Raw genomic sequence first — 22,024 nt, forward strand, 5'->3', positions numbered from 1 at the left:
GTCCGGTCCCCTTAAAGTCTGAAGGACAACAAACTGGCCCTTTGGTTAGAAAATGTGGAGACTCCTGCGCTAAATCAAATCATGCTGATTAAATTTTTTTTTTTTAAATCCAAGTAAAACATATTCGTTTAAATTTGATTTGTTCTTGTATCATATTTTTATTTTTTTGGCCCATGAATATTTGTAAAATATCCAATGTGGCCCCTGTACTAAAAAGGTTTGGGGGCCCCTGATATGAATGATGCAGAAAATAAAATGTATTAGGTAGATTCAGAGAGAAGTGCCTACAGGTACGGCGGCGTAGCTTAGCGTGTTTAGGCTACGCCGCCGTAAGTTAGCTAGGCAAGTACATGGGGCCAGATTCACAGAGCAGATACGACGGCGTATCTCCTGATACGCCGTCGTATCTGTTGTTCTATCTATGCGACTGGTTCATAGAATCAGTTACGCATAGATACCCCTAAGATCCGACAGGTGTAATTGTTTTACACTGTCGGATCTTAGGATGCAATACCGCGGCCGCCGCTGGGGGGAGTTCGCGTCGTAAACCAGCGTTGGGTATGCAAATTAGGAGTTACGGTGATCCACAACGGTTTTTCGCGTTCGCTACGTCGCCGCTAGTCTAGTTTCCCGTCGCAAAGTTAGTCGTTTTTTTTTGCTGCCTTAACTTTACACAGCAAACGTATTGCTGTATAAAGTATGGCCGATGTTCCCGCGTCGAAATTTAAAAAATAACGTTGTTTGCGTAAGCCGTCCGGGAATACGGAATTACGCTACGCGCGTCGCCGTTCGAAAGAATTACGTCACTTCACGCAAAGCACGGCGGGAGTTCGGAAACGGAGAATGCGCGGTAGGTCCGGCGTGGGAGCGCGCCTAATTTAAATGGCACACGCCCATTTGAATTGGCCCGCCTTGCGCCGGAGGCCGCCGGCGTAGGTTTTCATCGCAAGTGCTTGGTGAATCAGGCACTTGCGATGAAAAATTGCGGCGGTTAAACGTATCTAGGATACGTTACGCCGCCGCTAATCTACGTGAATCTGGCCCATGATTCTCAATGTACTTGCCTGCTAAGTTACGTTTTTTACGTTTTTTTTAAACTGCGCATGCGCTGGGTGCCTACATTTCCCAGTGTGCATTGCGGCTAATTACGCCACACGGGCCTGTTGATTTCGACGTGGACGTAAATCCCGATTCGCGGACGACTTACGCAAACGACGTAAAAATTTTGAATTTCGACGCGGGAACGGCGGCCATACTTAACATTACTATTCCACTAGGGCCTAGCTCTAACTTTACGCGGCCTATCTCTTACGCAAACGGCGTAAAAGTACTGCGTCGGCCAGGCGTACGTTCGTGAATCGGCGTATCCCCTCATTTTACATATTCTACGCCGACCGCAATGGAAGCGCCACCTAGCGGCCATCCAAAATATTGCAATCTAAGATAGGACGGCGCAAGCCCTCCTATCTTAGATATGTTTAAGCATACACTTAAACATAAGTCGGCGTAGATTCTGAGTTAGGTCGACTTATCTACTGATACGCCTGTGACGGTATTAGAATGATATCCCCGTCAAATATTCCCTTCTTCCATAAAGAACATCACCCAATATTCCACGAGGAGGATTGCATTCCTGGAATCGCCCCAATAAGCCACACATGGGTCAGCGCTTACTGCTGGAACAAGACAAGGCTTTAATGGCTTCTTCTCAGCTTTATATACAGTACCAGGCATTAAAGCAACAATGAGATCTCCACCCCCCTAATCACACACTAAGGCTAATTACTAAAACATTCTAGACAGGTCGGCACCGACCTATAATTATCATGTCTAATCACTGCACATTCCTTAATTAATGGCATCAAACAAACCACCTTCACACACTGAGTTTCCTAGGCAGACGTTTCGTCTCCGCATGCCGCTTGACACCTATTCACACCTCTGAGCATCAATAGGTTTTAGACAGTGTTATCACACAATTAAAGGCCTTTCAAAAGCTAGCCTTATTTAACATATTAACAGTGTTCACAGAGAGATGAGTCACACATGAAATCACCTTTTCATCTTACACACAGCATTAAACTAGCAGGGAGAGAATTAGACTGAAGCATATTTGATATTTGCATAAAAGTCCGTCACAACGCCGACCTAACTCCACCTGAATCTACCTATATATCTTCTAATATATTTCACAGATATGATTTGCTGCGTGAGCCTTCCGGCATTTATTATAACTATACAGTATGCAGGAATAATTCGCACCCTGTTGCAACAAATCAGATTCTCCCTTTTTAAACATTTATTGCATTAGAATGATAGAGAAACAATTTGATTGGTTGCTCTTGGCCGAAAAAGAACGGCTCCTTCTACACCCGTTTAGATAAATCAGAGCTAACCTCGGTTATCATGCAGAGCGCGTTCCAAGGCAGCCCTTTTAAAAACCAGCATTTTAGATTAACAATTCCTACTGTTGACTCGCAGAGCATTCTGCTGTCCCCGCTAGAATAATTGCATTTCAGTGGAAAGGGAAATGCGTTTGATGTGAGGCCCAGCCAGAAACGCGCAGAGTAAAGTTTAGATTCTGTAGAATAACATTTAATGTGTCGATTGTTATGATCGCCATTGTTGGGAGTGAAGTATTCGGCTTGTGTCCAGATTATGCCGCGATATTTTTCTGCCAAAGTGAATGTCGGAACAAAATAATAATATAAAAAGAAAATATAAGTAGTACATCTCTAAAATACATGCAAGGAAAATAAAAGATACAAAACAGCATTCCCCCCCCAATGAAAAAAAACCCACAATATACATACACATATATATATATATATATATATATATATATATATATATATATATATATATATATATATATATATATATATATATATATATATATATATATATATATTTACATATTTATATACACACACATATACATGCATACATATATATATATATATATATATATATATATCTGTAGAAAGTTCAAGAGTTGCTGCACTTAAAATTGTTTCTTTATTTTTCAAATATCTTCATAAGACCTCTTTCACATTGAGGCGTGGAGCGTGGTGACGGTATAGCCGCGCTACAAATAGCGCGGCTATACCATCGTATTTAACGAGATATTCGGGCGCTAGCGGTGAGGTTTTAACCCCCGCTAGCGGCCGAAAAGGGGTTTATACTGCCCGCGTTGCGGGCGGTATTACCGCGCTTTCCCATTGATTTCAATGGGAAGGCGCGGTGAACACACCGCTCCTATACCGCTGTAAAGATGCGGCTAGCAGGACTTTTGGAGCGCTCCTGCTAGCGCACCGCTTCAATGTGAAAGCCTTCGGGCTTTCACATTGAACACTACAGGGCAGGTTTTTTCATGCGGTATAGCAGCGCTATTTTTAGCGCTGTACCGCATGAAAAACGCCTCAATGTGAAAGGGGCCTTAAGGTTACATACAAAAAAAAGTATTCAAGATATTCAGACATGGATGATATCCATTTCGAGGCTTACATGCTTACGCCCTTCCTCAGATCATGTGTTCTGACTTAATCTGAGAAAGGGCGTAAGCCCGAAACGGATATCATCCACGTCTGAATATCTTTTACATACTTTTTTGGTATGTAACCTTTTTGAACATATTTGAAAAATAAAGAAACAATTTTAAGTGCAGCAACTCTTCAACATTCTTCATATATATACAGTGCCTTGCAAAAGTATTCGGCCCCCTTGAACTTTGCGACCTTTTGCCACATTTCAGGCTTCAAACATAAAGATATAAAACTGTAATTTTTTTTGAAGAATCAACAACAAGTGGGACACAATCCTGAAGTGGAAAGAAATTTATTGGATATTTCAAACTTTTTTAACAAATAAAAAACTGAAAAATGGGCGTGCAAAATTAACTTAAGGGGGCTGAATAATTTTGCACGCCCAATTTTTCAGTTTTTTATTTGTTAAAAAAGTTTGAAATATCCAATAAATTTTGTTCCACTTCATGATTGTGTCCCACTTGTTGTTGATTCTTCCAAAAAAATTACAGTTTTATATCTTTATATTTGAAGCCTGAAATGTGGCAAAAGGTCGCAAAGTTCAAGGGGGCCGAATACTTTCGCAAGGCACTCTATGTGTAGAAAGTTCTTTATTTTTCAAATATCTTCATAAAGGTCACATACCAAAAAAGTATTCAAGATATTCAGACATGGATGATATCCGTTTCGGGCCTACATGCTTACGCCCTTCCTCAGATCATGTGTTCTGACTTGATCTGAGGAAGGGCGTAAGCCCCGAAACGGATATCATCCATGTCTGAATATCTTGAATACTTTTTTGGTATGTGACTTTTATGAAGATATTTGAAAAATAAAGAAACAATTTTAAGTGCAGCAACTCTTCAACTTTCTTCATATATATATATATATATGGTCGGTGGGAAGACCTGTTTGCTGGCACTTGTTGTACACCGGGTGCAGTTCTCCTCTACTTCTTTGCATATACATTTATATATTTACCCCATATTACCAAAAATATTGGGACACCTGCCTTTATACGCACTTTTATATGAACTTTAACCACTTCAGCCCTGGAGGATTTGGCTGCCTAATGACCGGGCCAATTTTTGCAATTCGGCACTGCGTCGCTTTAAGTGACAATTGCGCGGTCGTGCGACGTGGCTCCCAAACAAAATCGACGTCTCCCTCCCCCCCCCCCCCACAAATAGAGCTTTCTTTTGGTGGTATTTGATCACCTCTGCGTTTTTTATTTTTTGCGCTGTAAACAAAAATAGAGCGACAATTTAAAAAAAAAAAAAAAGCAATATTTTTTACTTTTCACTATAATAAATATCCCCCAAAAATATATAAAAATCGAATTTCTTTATCAGTTTAAGCCGATACGTATTCTTCTACATATTTTTAGTTAAAAAATAAATCACAATAAGCGTTTATTGATTGTTTTTTGCGCAAAAGTTATAGCGTCTGCAAAATAGGGGATCGTTTTTGGCCTCGTACACACGATAGGTTAACCAGAGGACAACGGTCTGATGGACCGTTTTCATCGGTCAAAACCGATCGTGTGTGGGCCCCATAGGTTATTTTACCATCGGTTAAAAAAAAGCCAACTTGCTTTAAATTTAACCAATGGATTCCTAACCGATAGGTCAAAACCGATTGTTAGTAGGCACGACCATCGGTTAAAAATCCACGCATGCTCAGAATCAAGTCGACGCATGCTTGGAAGCATTGAACTTCGTTTTTTTCAGCGCGTCGTTGTGTTTTACGTCACCGCGTTCTGACACGATCATTTTTTTAACCGATGGTGTGTGGGCGCGACGGACCATTAGTCAGCTTCATCGGTTACCCGATGACAACGGTCCTTCAGACCGTTATCATCGGATGGACTGATCGTGTGTACGCGGCTTTATGGCATTTTTACTATTAATTTATTTTTTACTAGTAATGGCGGCGATCTGCGATTTTTTTATTTTTTTTATTTTTTTATCATGACTGCAACATTATGGTGGACACATCGGACACTTGACTGACAAAATGACTGCGCACCAGTACACAAAGCAAGGTCCATAAAGACATGGATGAGCGAGTTTGGGGTGGAGGAACTTGACTGACCGGCACAGAGTCCTGACCTCAACCCGATAGAACACCTTTGGGATGAATTAGAATGGAGAAGCCAGGCCTTCTCGTTCAACATCAGTGGCTGACCTCACAAATGCTCTTCTGAAAGAATGGTCAAACATTCCCATAGACACCCTCCTAAACCTTGTGGACGGCCTTCCTAGAAGAGTTGAAGCTGTTATAGCTGCAATGGGCGGGGCCAACTCAATATTGAACCCTACGGACTAAGACTGGGATGCCATTAAAGTTCATGTTGCGTGTTAAGGCAGGTGTCCCAATACTTTTGGTAATATACTGTGTGTGTATATATATATATATATATATATATATATATATATATATATATATATATATCAATTTATTTTTTATTTTTTAAATAAAATAAAAAGTTGTTCTTTCCACCCACCACTGCTAGATTGAAGGCAAGAAGAACGTCTTTTACTGAACATGGTAATAAATCATCATTCACACATTAATCTCAGTTAAAATGTATCTGCCGTATCTGCACACCATGTTGACAAATCCAACATTAATAGCACAGCTTGAGTGAAAACAAACCCGGTGTTCCTTTCTTTTCATTTTTACTCCTTTAAAAACAAAATTTGATAAATTAAATTGATTTCCCTCCTTATTTCTCACAATTTCAGAAGAATTTTAAAGCTGATATGTCCGGGCTACGTTCACGCCAAATGATTTGGAGGGGTGGCCCTATACTTTTGGCAATATAGGGCCAGATTCACGAACAATTACGGCGGCGTAACGTATGTTACTGCGCCGCAAGTTTTCATCGTAAGTGCTTGATTCACAAAGCACTTGCGTGTAAACTTGCGGCGGTGTAGCGTAAAGCCGTCCGGCGCAAGCCCGCCTAATTCAAATGGGGGCGGGGACCATTTAAATTAGGAGCGTCCCTGCGCCGAACGTTCTGCGCATGCTCCGTTTTAAAATTTCCCACCGTGCTTTGCGCGAAATGACGTCACCCCGACGTAATGTTTTGAACGGCGACGTGCGTTACGTACTTTCGTATTCCCGGACGACTTACGCAAAAAAAAAAAATTAAAATTCGAGGCGGGAACGACGGCCATACTTTAACATGGGCTGTCTATTGTTACACCACCTAAATAGCAGCTGTAACTTTGCGACGCGAAAAGCCGACTAGCGACGACGTGAGAGAATGCGACGAACGCGCGTACCTTCGTGGATCGCCGTAAACAGCTAATTAGCATACCCGACGCGAAAAACGACGCAAACTCCACCCAGCGGCCGCCGAAGTATTGCATCCTAAGATCCGAAGGCGTACGAAGCCGTACGCCTGTCGGATCTTAGCCAAATGCCGTCGTATCTTTCTTTGTGAATTACAAATAAAGATACGACGCGGCAAATTTGAAAGTACACCGGAGTATCAGCAGATACTCCGGCGTACTTCTTCTCTGAATCTGGCCCTCTGTCTTTTGGACGAATCAAAGTGTTCATGGGGCAGCAGTCCTCCTCAACAGATTATATTACTGATTGTCTTGCCGTATTGGCCTCCGGGGGCAGTATTGCCCATGTCATCTCCAGAAGCTTGTTGATCTTTTGTCATCAATTATCTTGGCAGCCATAGCTCTCTTTGAAGCTTGCTTGCAGAGTGGTTAATCAATGATCCTCGTAGTCAGATCGGAGCCGGTATTGTTATGCAAAGTTAGAGGTGTAACTGGTTACATTCCAACTTGGGGGGGGGGGGCATCTGCCTCTCCCCCGGGGAGTGAGAATATCAGAAATTATATTAACTCATGTTGCCTTCCAACAGGGTGGTATAACGTTGTATTTTTTCTCTCCGCAGCTCTCTGCACAGAAGAATGTGTCCATGGCCGGTGCGTGTCCCCCGATAGCTGCCATTGTGAACCCGGTTGGGGTGGAGCGGACTGTTCCAGTGGTAAGTTCCTGGAGGCATTTACGAAATGAGTGTTGGAATGGTCTTCTTGTAAATGTGATAAACTGGAGGATAAGGAGAACCGGTCCAGTTGTAGTGTGCCGTATACAGGTCTGGGACATTGTCCAGCAGATGCAATATTTTGGGCCACTGAGCTGGCGTTGACTTCTATGGTCCCGGTGAGTGTCCTGCTTGCAAGCCATACGCCTGGAGAGGACATTTTAGTGTTTGGATATTTTCCAGCATGCTGGTTTTTGAGTGCGAAAGATGGCCGTACAAGGAGGCAATGTAATAGTTTGGCAAAAAAAATCGAAGATGTTCGGAAATGTTTTCTGTTCCTGTCAAGGAATTCATGATCGTGAAAAGTCCAGGTCAGGTCCAGTTATGTCTATGAGCAGACGTAGATAGAATATCAGGCGTCTCCATAAAGAGGACCTGTCATGCCTTATTTACTGTACCTTCACTTTCTGTCGCATAGTCAAAACAGGAAGTTGGAGGAAATCCCTGCAGTATGTTGGAATCGTCTGGTGCCCACTTTGGGAAATTCCCCCTCTATTCCTGTTTTGGTGACGGCCTAAAATTTGGTATTTTCTTTCAGTAAAACGGTCACGACAACAAATAGAGATGGCGAGTCTCCCTAACCGGGACACAGACAGCAATAGAAACCGGCAGGGGTTCTAATCCCTCAACACTGTATCCAAAACTTAAAAAAAAAAAAAAGTATTGACTTTCTTTAGATATGGTGGCTGCATTGGTTTTGTTAGACTGTTTTTTCCCCCATTATTTTCTCCTGGTTTCTGTCTTAGGGTGGCTACACTCATTCCTCCATTGTATCTATGGAGGAGCAAAGTAGCCACCCTTGGACAGCAGCATTGTCCTAGGGTGGCTAGGCTTATTCATCCACTGTATCTATGGAGGGGCAATGTAGCCACCATTAGACAGCAGCATTGTCAAATGGTAGCTACACTTATTCCTCAATTGTATCTATGGAGGAGCAATGTAGCCACCATAGGACAGCAGCATTGTCCTATGGTGGCTATGCTCATTCATCCACCGTATCTATGAAGGAGCAATGTAGTCACCTTTGGACAGCAGCATTGTCTTATGGTGGCTACACTTATTCCTCAATTGTATCTATGGATGAGCAACGTAGCCACCCTTGGACAGCAGCATTGTCTTAGGGTGGCTACGCTTATTCATCCTTTATATCTATGAAGGAGCAATGTAGTCACCCTTGAACATTAGCATTGTCTTAGGGTGTCTATGCTCATTCATCCATTGTATCTATGGAGGAGCAATGTAGCCACCCTTGGACGGCAGCATTGTATTAGGGTGGCTACACTCATTCATCTAATATATCTATGGAGGAGCAACATAGCCACCCATTGCACAGCAGCATTGTCTTATGGTGGCTTTGTTCAATCCTTCACTGTATCTATTGAAGAGCAACATAGCCACCCATTGGACAGCAGTATTGTCTTAGAGTTCCTCCATTATATCTATGAAGGAGCAATGTAGCCACCTTGGACAGCAGCATTGTCTTATGGTGGCTACGCTCATTCATCCACTGTATCTATGAAGGAGCAAAGTAGCCACCCCTGCACAGAAGCACTGTCTCCGGGGTGGCTCATTCCTTCACTGTATCTATTCAGGAGCAACATAGCCACCCTTGGACAGCAGCATTGTCTTAGGGAGGCTTTTCTCATTGCTCCATTATATCTATGGAGGAGCAATGTAGGCACCCTTATACAGAAGCATTGTCTTAGGGTGGCTACACTCTTTCATCTACTGTGTCTATGGAGGAGCAACATAGCCACCCTTGGACCGCAGCATTGTCTTAGGGTGGCTATGCTCATTCATCCATTGTATCTGTGGGCGCGCAAAGTAGCCACCCCTGCACAGAAGAATTGTCTCAGGGAGGCTAAACTCATTCCTTCTCTGTATCTATTGGGGAGCAACATAGCCACCCTTGGACAGAAGCATTGTCTTAGGGTGGCTACACTTATTCCTCCACTGTATCTGTGGAGGAGCAATGTAGGCACCCTTATACAGAAGCATTGTCTTAGGGTGGCTACACTTATTCCTCCACTGTATCTGTGGAGGAGCAATGTAGCCACCTTTGGACCGCAGCATTGTCTTAGGGTGGCTACACTCATTCCTCCACTGTATCTATGGAGGAGCAATGTAGCCACCCTTATGCAGAAGCACTGTCTTAGTGTGGCTACGCTCATTCCTCCACTGTATCTATGGAGGAGCAATGTAGCCACCCTTGGACCGCAGCATTGTCAATCTTTAGAGAGGGTAGTTTCAAATGGACTTTACACGCTGTAAGTGAATAAAAAATTACTAATTTCAGCCTACACTTTTAAACAGTTACAGCGAGAGTTATTTTTTTCCTTTTGGAATTACGATTTTACATAAATAAAAGCTGACGATTGTAGAAGCCCCTGTCAGTGGTAAATGGTTTGTCTCAACCCTCTAAATACCACTTTTGCTGGACAGCTTGGTCTGGTAAAGCGAAAAATAACAGACTTACTGGCCAGATCACCAGGCCAAAATAAAGGCGGGGGGGGGGGGGGGACAAGGAATATTAAAACTAATGCAGCCACCACATCTAAATAATTGGTAAGCTGCACTATATAATTGTTTTTGCTTTTGAATTGAGATAGACTTGAAGGTAGACCTGCTGTTTGAAGCTCTCCGTTGCCTTGTATGAAGTTCTATGTGATATCTGCTATCATTGTGTATTACCTCTTATTATGCCAATTGTAATTGCCCGGTCTCTTGCCGGCAGCTGTTGCCTATTTGTGTTCAATAGATTTGTTGGACGGGTCTGTCCTCTTATTATTATGCTGGGTTGAGTCGCGCTCTGTAGTCCAGTCTACTGCTTCGCATTGTCCATCGCAGTTTTTTCTGTGGCAAAATATCTGGCTTGGCCGATATTTGCAGTCTGCAGGTCCTTCCTTTATTTCCTACATTCGCAATATTGTGCTGTTATCTGCGAACCACGTCAAGATTTATATTGTTGTAAACAATAGAACTAAAATATACAGTGTATTATATTATTTTTTTTTACACTGTACTATTTTTTTTTTATTTTTTTTTACAATGTAGTTTTTATTTTTTTACAATGTGTATATTTTTTATATATATATATTTTTAAAATGTATTATATATTTTTTTTACATTGCATTATTATTATATTTAAAAAAAAAATTACTGCGCTAAAATAGGAAGTGATGAAACCAAAATACTAATTTTTTTTTTTTTTACAATGTATATATTTTAGATATTATATACATTTTTTTTTACAATGTATTGTATTTAATTTTTACATTGCATTATTTTTATATTTTAAAAAAAAATTGCCACGCTGAAATAGGAAGTGATGAAACCAAAATACAATTTTTTTTTTTTACAATGTATATTTTTTAGATATTATATATATATATATATATATATTTTTTTTTTTTACAATGTATTATATATTTTTTTTACATTGCATTATTTTTAGAATAAAAACAAAAATTATATGCCGCGCTAAAATAGGAAGTGATGAAACCAAAATAAAACAATTTTTTTTACATTTTTAATTTTTTTTTTACAATGTATTATATTTATTTTTTACATTGCATTATTATTATATTTTTTTTTAAAAATTGCTGCGCTAAAATAGCAAGTGATGAAACCAAAATACATTTTTTTATTTATTTTTTACAATGTAAATATTTTAGATATTATATTTTTTTATTTTTTTACAATGTATTATATTTATTTTTTACATTGCATTATTTTTATATTAAAAAAATAATAATAATTGCCGTGCTAAAATATGAAGTGATGAAACCAAAATACAATTTTTTTTTTTTTTTTACAATGTATATTCTTTAGATTTTTTTTTACAATGTATTATATTTATTTTTTACATTGCATTATTATTATTATATTTTTTAAAAAAAATTGCCGCGCTAAAATAGGAAGTGATGAAACCAAAATACATTTTTTTTATTTATTTTTTACAGTGTAAATATTTTAGATATTATATTTTTTTACAATGTATTATATTTATTTTTTACATTGCATTATTTTTATATTTAAAAAAATAATAATAATTGCCGTGCTAAAATAGGAAGTGATGAAACCAAAATACAAATAATTTTTTTATTTTTTTTTACAATGTATATTTTTTAGATTTCAATTTTTTTTACAATGCATTATATTTATTTTTTACATTGCATTATTATTATATTTAAAAAAAAAATTGCCGCGCTAAAATAGCAAGTGATGAAACCAAAATACATTTTTTTTAAATTTATTTTTTACAATGTAAATATTTTAGATATTATATTTTTTTCTTTTTTTACAATGTATTATATTTATTTTTTTACATTGCATTAATTTTATATTTAAAAAAAATAATTGCCGTCGCTAAAATAGCAAGTGATGAAACCAAAATAAAAAAAAAATTATTATTTTTTTACAATGTACCGGTATATTTTTTAGATTTTTTTTACAATGTATTATATTTATTTTTTACATTGCATTGTTTTTATATTTAAAAAAAAATAATAATAATATTTTTGGATTGGATAGAGAATGCTATGACGGCTTCAGGGTAGGGGGATACAGAAATGGGATAAATTACAACCACCGGAAGAAAGGGTTAAGGAAGGGTTAAACATTTGTTTTATATGTTTTACCGTATTTATCGCGGTATACCGCGCACCCCTAAAGTTGCCGGAATCCTGTGGAAAAAAAGATTTTTTTGTACTTACAGTTTTGGTGTCTTGCGTGGCGTCCATCGGCGGCCTCGTCGGGTCCGGCGTCCGTCTGCGGCTTCGGGTGACCTCTTCGTCGGGTCCGAGGTCCGTCTCCGGCTTCGGGTGACCTCTTCGTCGGGTCCGAGGTCCGTCTCCGGCTTCGGGTGACCTCTTCGTCGGGTCCGAGGTCCGTCTCCGGCTTCGGGTGACCTCTTCGTCGGGTCCGGGGTCCGTCTGCGGCTTCGGGTTTCCTCTTCGTCGGGTCCGAGGTCCGTCTCCGGCTTCGGGTGTCCTCTTCGTCGGGTCCGGCGTCCTTCTGCGGCGTCCTCGCGTCCTCCCCGCTCGTTTCCCGCGCCGAGTTTGAATACTGCGCCGACATATACAGAGCGCAGTACACTCGTGTATTGTCGGGCAGGTTTGGCAACTCTCGCGCTGACTGGCTGACTATACCCGAGTGTACTGCGCTCGGTATATGTCGGCGCAGTATTCAAACTCGGCGCGGGAAAGCGGGTATCGGCGTATACCGCGCACCCACGATTTTGCCCTGATTTTCAGGGCAAAAAAGTGCGCGGTATACGCCGATAAATACTGTATATGTGATTGTGATGAAATGATTATTAATAATCTTATCTTTTTCTATGGAAGCTCCTGAGTGGATAAATGTAAGATGTGAAATGTATACTTGGGGGGGGAATCGTGGATTGGTATAATCAGCACTGTATCTTGGCCTAGGGCGGCAATTTGCAGGCGGGCAGCACAAAAAGAGTCCACGTGGCTTGCGCTACTCTTTAAGTGTAGCTTCAGTCTTGGGTTACATATATTGGTTTATTATTTTATTGTTTTGCATTAAAATTAATTAAAGTGTATTTTTTTCCAATAAAATTGCATTTGAAAAACCTCTGCGCAAATACTGTGTGACATAAAAAACTGCAACAATCACCATTTTATTCTCTAGGGTCTCTGCTAAAATATATATATAATGTTTGGGGGCTCTAAGTAATTTTTTTGCAAAAAATACGGATTTGCGCTTGTAAATAAAAAGTGTCAGAAAATTCCCGGTCAGCAAGTTGTAGATATTTTCCCGGCGTTTGCTTGCGTTGCAGATGGATGTACTTGTAGAGTGTGCGTTATGTAGAATTATGTATCATTTACCTTCATTTGTATCTCTTACCTTGCTCAGCGCCACAGGAGACGATGACGCGGTATAAATCAGGATTAATAATAGGAGCATCCATGGCGGCGGCGGCGGCGCACACACCTTCATCAATCATTTACTTTAAATGCACATTTATAATTGAGAATTGTCGGCTTGGTGAAATTTTTCAATTGAATTATCATAATCAAGTCCACGGCGAGCGATAATTAAAGGATTAGCAGATACACGTGTGATCGGTTTCATTTTCTAGGTGATGATGGGGCAGATTAATGTATGTGAGGAACTACAAGAAGTGAAGTGTCCTTCACTTCACTTCTTGTAGTTCTTCACATACACGTTGTGTTCAGGGCCACCATCAGGGAGGTACAGGCATTACACCTGTAAGGGGCCCGATGGTCCCCAGGGGCCCGGTTGGCCCCCCTCCTGTTTAAAAATAAAAAATGTATTATTATTTTTTTATTTTATTTCTTATTTCTTTATTTTTTGCATTACACCTGTAAGGGGCCCGATGGTCCCCAGGGCTTCTTACAGGCCCGGCTTGCCCCCTCCCGTTTTTTTATTTTATTTTGTATTTATTATTATTTATTTATTTTTTTGCATTACACCTGTAAGGGGCCCGATGGTCCCCAAGGCCCCTTACAGGCCCCCCTCCCGTTTTTTTTATTTCTACATTTTTTGCATTACACCTGTAAGGGGCCCAATGGTCCCCAAGGCCCCTTACAGGCCCGGCTGGCCCCCCTCCCATTTTTTTTATTTTATTTTATATATTTTTTAATTTTTTTTTTGCATTACACCTGTAAGGAGCCCGATGGTCCACAGGGCCTCTTACAGGCCCGGCTTGCCCCCCTCCCGTTTTTTTATTTATTTTATTATTAATTAATTAATTTTTTTTTTTGCATTACACTTGTAAGGGGCCCGATGGTCCCCAGGGCCCCTTACAGGCCTGGCCCCCCTCTCGTTTTTTTTATTTCTTTATTTTTTGCATTACACCTGTAAGGGGCCGATGGTCCCCAGGGCCCCTTACAGGCCCGGCTGTCCCCCCTCCTGTTTTTTTTTTTACTATTTTTTTTTTTAATTGCATTACACCTGTAAGGGGCCGATGGTCCCCAGGGCCCCTTACAGGCCAGGCCGGCCCCCCTCCCGTTTTTATTTTATTTTATTTTTTAATTTAAATTTTTTTTTGCATTACACCTGTAAGGGGCCCGATGGTCCTCAGGCCGCCCCATCAGGAGAGAAGAGATTACACTTGTTTTTTTTTTCCGTCAGCTAAAGGGGGGCACTGCCTAAAGCTGTGTAAAATTTGTGATGGCTGTCTTGCTTGTGTTAGAAACTGTTAAAGACCGTTGCCATAGGAGACAGCATTCCTACACGTGCAGATGTGGCATCTTGCTGGATGTCTTTCCCTGAATGGCTGTCCTCCTCCTGTAGAAGTCTCGGAGTCTGACAATTAACAATGCAACTGCTTAAGGGAGTCCTGGCCCCAACCCTCTCTCCCAAAGTTTTACCGCTTCAGCCCCGGACCATTCACTTTTTGCGATTCGGCACTGCGTCGATTTAACTGACAATTGCGCGATCGTGCGACGTAGCTCCCAAACAAAATTGGCGTCCTTTTTTCCCCACAAATAGAGCTTTCTTTTGGTGGTATTTGATCACCTCTGCGGTTTTTATTTTTTTGCGCTATAAACAAAAATAGAGCGACAATTTTGAAAAAAAAATGCAATATTTTTTACTTTTTGCTATAATAAATATCCCCCAAAATATATAAAAAAAAAATGTTTTCCTCATTTTAGGCCGATACGTATTCTTCTCCTACATATTTTTGGTAATAAAAAAAAAGCAATAAGCGTTTGTTGATTGGTTTGCGCAAAAGTTATAGGGCCAGATTCATAAAGAGTTGCGGCGGCGTAACGTATGTCCTTTACGTTACTCCGCCGCAAGTTTTCCTCGTAAGTGCTTGATTCACAAAGCACTTGCATGTAAACTTGCGGCGGAGTAACGTAAAGCCGTCCGGCGCAAGCCCGCCTAATTGAAATGGGGAATGCCGAACGTACTGCGCATGCTCCGTTTTGAAATTTCCCGCGGTGCTTTGCGCGAAATGACGTCGCCCGTAATGACGTAATGTTTTGAACGGCGACGTGCGTTACGTCGTTTCGTATTCCCGGACGTCTTACGCAAAAAAAAAAAAATTGAAATTCGACGCGGGAACGACGGCCATACTTTAACATGGGCTGTCTATTGTTACACCACCTCAATAGCAGCCGTAACTTTGCGACGCGAAAAACCGACTAGCGACGACGTAACGAACACGCGTACCTTCGTGGATCACCGTAAAAGTTCATTTGCATACCCGACGCTGGAAAACAACACAAACTCCACCCAGCGGCGGCCGAAGTATTGCATCCTAAGATCCGAAGCCGTACGCCTGTCGGATCTTAGCCAAATGCCGTCGTATCTTGTTTGTGAATTACAAATAAAGATACGACGCGGCAAATTTGAAAGTACGCCGGAGTATCAGCAGATTCTCCGGCGTACTTATTCTGTGAATCTGGCCCATAGCGCCTACAAAATAGGGGATAGTTTTATGGCATTTTTATTAATATTTTTTTATTTTACTAGTAATGGCGGCGATCAGCAATTTTTATCGTGACTGCGACATTATGGCGGACACATCGGACACCTTTGACACCATTTTGGGACCATTGTCGTTTTTACAGCGAGCAGTGCTATAAAAATGCACTGGTTAGTGCCCCTGCACTTTCCCCAAAGCAGCTGGTCCTTGAGCCCACGCTGCCCCGAAATTGGGGGCCCCATGATGGCACAGAGAGTGATGGATACACAGGGGAGGCAGTAGCCAGGACAATTTCTACTCCCAATGGCCACAGTCCGGCCCTCCTAACGTCTGAAGGACAGTAAACTGGCCCTTTGTTTAGAAAGTCTGGAGACCCCTGGGATAAAACATGGGAAATGTACATGGATTGGTGAGATGTGTGTATATATATATATTTTTTTTTTTCCCCCATAACAAACGTTTTTGGTAAAAGTCGCAAATATTTGTAAAAGCCAATATATTGCAACGCATAGCGCAGAGCATAGTGTTAATGGTTCTGATGTGCACACTTGACCCCCAGGCCCCCCCGTTTTTAGTTGCACCTGTTTAGTTGAATACCTGCGTTGGGTGAAGTCCGTGGTTTTACCCCGAGGTGGTAATTACCGGTTTACACAAACAGCAGCGGCACAATCTCCGACGGCACCAGAGAGGCCTATGCCAGTGAAGACGCGCCGTCACTGGAGGGGATCACGTCGAAGGCTTGGATGGTGTAATCCTCTATAAAGACTTGTAATACCGGCTACAAAATTGGATTTCTAGATTACATACGCCGCCTGTAGTCAGATTTTTCTACATGTCTGTACTTTGCAAATTTCCGTAGTTTGCAAATTTCCGTCACCACAGACGCTGTCTTTTAGGTCGTCGTTTTTATGCTTGCAGCCTTTTTTAGCATAAATGCAAATGAAAGCGTATCTAGAGTCAAAAAGCAAAATCGTATATTTATTTCAACATTGTATTCAAAATATTTTTGGTCTCCTCCTATTACGCTGAATGATCTTGAAGTTTATAAAGTACTTACTTTGTGAAGATCCCCACACGTTTACTTCCTTGTATTCTGTGACACGTAGTCACTATTCCCCCGTGAGGAGGCCGTGCTGTGTCACACATTTCACAGAGCCCGCCTTCTGAGAGGAGGAGTTTCAGGAGGCGGAGTCAGTACAGGAATCACTGCTTGCAGGTACCGAGAGGAGGAGTTTCGGGTGGCGGAGTCAGTACAGCGATCGCTACTTGCAGGTGCTGAGAGGAGGAGTTTCGGGTGGCGGAGTCAGTACAGCGATCGCTACTTGCAGGTGCTGAGAGGAGGAGTTTCGGGTGGCGGAGTCAGTACAGCGATCGCTACTTGCAGGTGCTGAGAGGAGGAGTTTCAGGAGGCGGAGTCGTACAGAAATTACTGCTTGCTGGTGCTGAGAGGAGGAGTTTCAGGAGGCGGAGTCAGTAAAGAAATCACTGCTTGCAGGTGCTGAGAGGAGGAGTATTAGGAGGCGGAGTCAGTACAGGAATAACTGCTTGAAGGTGCTGAGAGGAGGAGTTTCAGGAGGCAGAGTCAGTACAGGAATAACTGCTTGCAGGTGCTGAGGAGGAGTTTCAGGAGGCGGAGTTAGTACAGGAATCACTGCTTGCAGGCACTGAGAGGAGGAGTTTCGGGTGGCGGAGTCAGTACAGCGATCGCTGCTTGCAGGTGCTGAGAAGAGGACTTTCAGGAGGCGGAGTCAGTACGGAAATTACTGCTTGCAGATGCTGAGATGAGGAGTTTTAGGAGGCGGAGTCGTACAGGAATCACTGCTTGCAGGTGCTGAGGAGTTTTAGGAGGTGGAGTCAGTACAGGAATCACTGCTTGCAGGTACCGGGAGGAGGAGTTTCGGGTGGCGGAGTCAGTACAGCGATCACTACTTGCAGGTGCTGAGAGGAGGAATTTCAGGAGGCGGAGTCGTACAGAAATTACTGCTTGCAGGTGCTGAGAGAAGGAGTTTCAGGAGGCGTAGTCAGTAAAGGAATCACTGCATGCAGGTGCTGAGAGGAGGAGTATTAGGAGGCGGAGTCAGTAAAGAAATCACTGCTTGAAGGTACTGAACGGAGGAGTTTCAGGAGGCGGAGTCAGTACAGGAATAACTGCTTGCAGGTGCTGAGAGGAGGAGTTTCAGGAGGCGGAGTCAGTACAGAAATCACTGCTTGAAGGTGCTGAGAGGAGGAGTTTCAGGAGGCGGAGTCAGTAAAGAAATCACTGCTTGCAGGTGCTGAGAGAAGGAGTTTCAGGAGGCGGAGTCAGTACAGGAATCACTGCTTGCAGGTGCTGAGAGGAGGAGTTTCAGGAGGCGGAGTCAGTACAGAAATCACTGCTTGAAGGTGCTGAGAGGAGGAGTTTCATGAGGCGGAGTCAGTAAAGAAATCACTGCTTGCAGGTGCTGAGAGAAGGAGTTTCAGGAGGCGGAGTCAGTACAGGAATCACTGCTTGCAGGTGCTGAGAGGAGGAGTTTCATGAGGCGGAGTCAGTAAAGAAATCACTGCTTGCAGGTGCTGAGTGAAGGAGTTTCAGGAGGTGGAGTCAGTACAGGAATCACTGCTTGAAGGTGCTGAGAGAAGGAGTTTCAGCAGGCGGAGTCAGTACAGGAATCACTGCTTGAAGGTGCTGAGAGGAGGAGTTTCATGAGGCGGAGTCAGTACAGGAATCACTGCTTGCAGGTGCTGAGTGAAGGAGTTTCATGAGGCGGAGTCAGTACAGGAATCACTGCTTGAAGGTGCTGAGAGAAGGAGTTTCAGCAGGCGGAGTCAGTACAGGAATCACTGCTTGCAGGTGCTGAGGAGTTTCAGGAGGCAGAGTCAGTACAGGAATCACTGCTTCCAGGTACTGAGAGGAGGAGTTTCGGGTGGCGTAGTCAGTACAGCGATAGCTGCTTGCAGGTGCTGAGAGGAGGAGTTTTAGGAGGCGGAGTCAGTACGGAAATTACTGCTTGCTGGTGCTGAGAGGAGGAGTTTCAGGAGGCGGAATCGGTAAAGAAATCACTGCTTGCAGGTGCTGAGAGGAGGAGTATTAGGAGGCGGAGTCAGTACAGGAATCACTGCTTGCAGGTGCTGAGAGGAGGAGTTTCAGGAGGCGGAGTCAGTACAGGAATAACTGCTTGAAGGTGCTGAGAGGAGGAGTTTCATGAGGCGGAGTCAGTACAGGAATCATTGCTTGAAGGTACTGAGAGGAGGAGTTTCAGGAGGCGGAGTCAGTAAAGGAATCACTGCATGCAGGTGTTGAGAGGAGGAGTATTAGGAGGCGGAGTCAGTACAGGAATCACTGCTTGCAGGTGCTGAGAGGAGGCGTTTCAGCAGGCGGAGTCAGTACAGGAATCACTGCTTGAAGGTGCTGAACGGAGGAGTTTACGGAGGCGGAGTCAGTACAGAAATCACTGCTTGCAGGTGCTGAGTGAAGGAGTTTCAGGAGGCGGAGTCAGTACAGGAATCACTGCTTGCAGGTGTTGAGAGGAGGAGTTTCATGAGGCGGAGTCAGTAAAGAAATCACAAGTTACTCAATCACTCATATGGACAACCTTCCCAGAAGAGGTGAAGCTGTTATAGCTAGAAAGGGCGGGGCCAGCTCAATATTGAACCCAACGGACTGGGATGCCATTAAAGTTCATGTGTAAAGGCAGGCGTCCCAATACTTTTGGCAATATAGTGTATGTGGTATATGGACAACTGTAGAGATGAAATGTTACTGATACAAGGGTGGATGTCATAATGCTACCAGGACAGTGCAAAAAGAATCACATATGGTGAGTTACAGAGCCATGCTAAAAAAAATACCAACAGTGTATAGTGCATTTTCTGGTGACCCCATTTCCATGGTGAGATGTCTTTGATAGAAGGTCTAGCCTGGACCTGAAAATAAAATCCAGGCTTCCTTGTGGGTAAAAGGTTAAATATTAATATACTGTTGGATAGCGATCGCCTATACATTATAATATGTTACTTTTTTTTATTAAACTCATAGATCATATATGGATGAATAGCTAGAGAAATTACATTTTGCTGAAACAAGGGTGGATGTCATAATGACTTCAACATGATACACAAAAAAAAATGATATTTGGTATCATGACAAAGTTACGCCTATTCATGCTAAAGAAATGTGTGGTATTATCCAGCACTTACAGTTCAGGAACAGGGCCGCCATCAGGAATTTTGGGGCCCCCTACACAGCTTCAGACATGGGCCCCCTGGAGCAGAGAACGGAGGGGTGCTTCTGCTGCAAATTGGGAAGCAAGGGGAAGTGCCACTAGTTGAGAAGCGGGGGGACGCGGTGACATGAGGGGGGATGCCATCTGGTGCCCTGGGGACCACGGGCCCCTTAGAGGTCAGGGGGGGCTTTGGGTGCTGATGGGAAAAAAAATGTATAAAAAAAAGGGAGGATGCCATCTTGGCCCCTTAGAGTTGAGGCTTTGGGTGCTGACGAAAAAAATAATAATAAAAAAAATTATAAAAAAATATTTTTTTTATAAAAAGGGGGGATGCCATCCGGGGTCCTTGGGACCACCGGGCCCCTTAGAGGTCAGGGGGATTGCCTTTGGGTGCTGACGGAAAAAATAATAATAATAATAATTAAAAAAAAATATATATAAAAAATTATAAAAAAAAATTATAAAAAAAAGGGGGGGGGGGCATCCGGGCCCCTTACAGGTGTACTGCCTGTATCCCCCTGATGGCGGCCCTGTTCAGGAAGAATACATTGACATCTGTGTATATCCTTAAAGCAGTTCCAATGACAATTTATATATATATATATATATATATATTTTTTTTTTAAACAATTCTTAACTTTATAACATTTCAAAGTATCACTCACTTCTTTAGTCAAATTCATCCCCCAATGTCCGATTTCATCTAAAAAAACGAAGTTAGAAGATTTCTTCCTGCCGTTTTCATCTTGCTTGTGGGCCTTTGAAGGCCACAAGCATACAGTTCCGGGATATGGTGCTGCTGAGCGACCAGCATGCACCGCCCGTACCCGCGCATGCACAATATGTACGCAGCGCCGTAAACTCCCGGCGTTGCCATCACAATGGGCGGAGTCATCTGAAGAGCCCGCGCCCATTGTGATGGTAACGAAGATAAAAAAAAAACACTCAGAGATGGAAGATTCAAGGGAATCATCGCGTCATCGTGCCAACTTCTGATTTTGCGAGTCTCGCCAAAACGACCGGCGGCCATTCACACTGACTCCTGGGAATAAGGACACATAGCTCCCAGGAGACAGTGCGCCGCCGGATGTGATGGCCATGCCCGTGGTTGGCAGAGACCGGAAAGGCCACTGAAAAGCCTCCTAACCAGGTAACCCTTAGGAGAATTTTTTTTTTCCATGGTAGAACGATTGTATTGCCTAAATGAAGTTAATGCAAAGGTCAAAAATTGAGTGAAACTAAGCAATTTAAGCATGTAATGTTATGGAAGTCTTGCTACAACTTGTAGGCCCAGATTCTCAAAGGCGTTACGACGGCGCAACACCATTTGCGCCGTCGTAAGTCCTAATCTGGCCCCGGGTATCTATGCGACTGATTCTTAGAATCAGTTACGCATAGATACCCATTAGATCTGACAAGCGTAAGGCTCTTACGCTGTCAGATCTTAAATGTAATATTTTTTCCCGCCGCTAGGTGTCGCCGACGTCGGTTTCCCCGTCGCTTATGTAAATTAGCAAATTACGGCGATTCCCGAACGTACGCGCGCTCGACGCAGAGAATTTACGACGTTTCCGTAGCCTTTGCGACACGTATAGTTGCCCCTGGGTCTATGAGGCTCAGCCAAAGTTAAGTATGGCCGTCGTTCCCGCGTCGAAATTTAAAAAATCGACGTCGTTTGCGTAAGACGTCCGTGAATGGCACTGGACGCCATTTACATTAACGTCTAAGCAAATGACGTTGGTGCGACGTCATTTAGCGCAATACCCGACGGAGCATGCGCAGTACGCTCGGCGCGGGAACGCGC

At 42.6% G+C, this 22,024-nt stretch overlaps 1 protein-coding gene across 3 annotated transcripts in view; it reads left to right on the forward strand.

Moving 5' to 3' along the window:
- The window catches only part of MEGF11 (multiple EGF like domains 11), a 766,818-nt gene that overhangs the window by 253,162 nt on the left and 491,632 nt on the right, over window positions 1-22,024 (forward strand). For all 3 annotated transcript variants that reach the window (XM_040342265.1, XM_040342267.1, XM_040342266.1), the window contains exon 5: window positions 7,444-7,536. In XM_040342265.1, coding sequence (XP_040198199.1) covers window positions 7,444-7,536 — 93 coding nt within the window. The remainder of the gene's footprint in view (window positions 1-7,443; window positions 7,537-22,024) is intronic.

This window comes from Rana temporaria, chromosome 3, assembly GCF_905171775.1.
Source record: "Rana temporaria chromosome 3, aRanTem1.1, whole genome shotgun sequence".
NCBI lineage: Eukaryota > Metazoa > Chordata > Amphibia > Anura > Ranidae > Rana > Rana temporaria.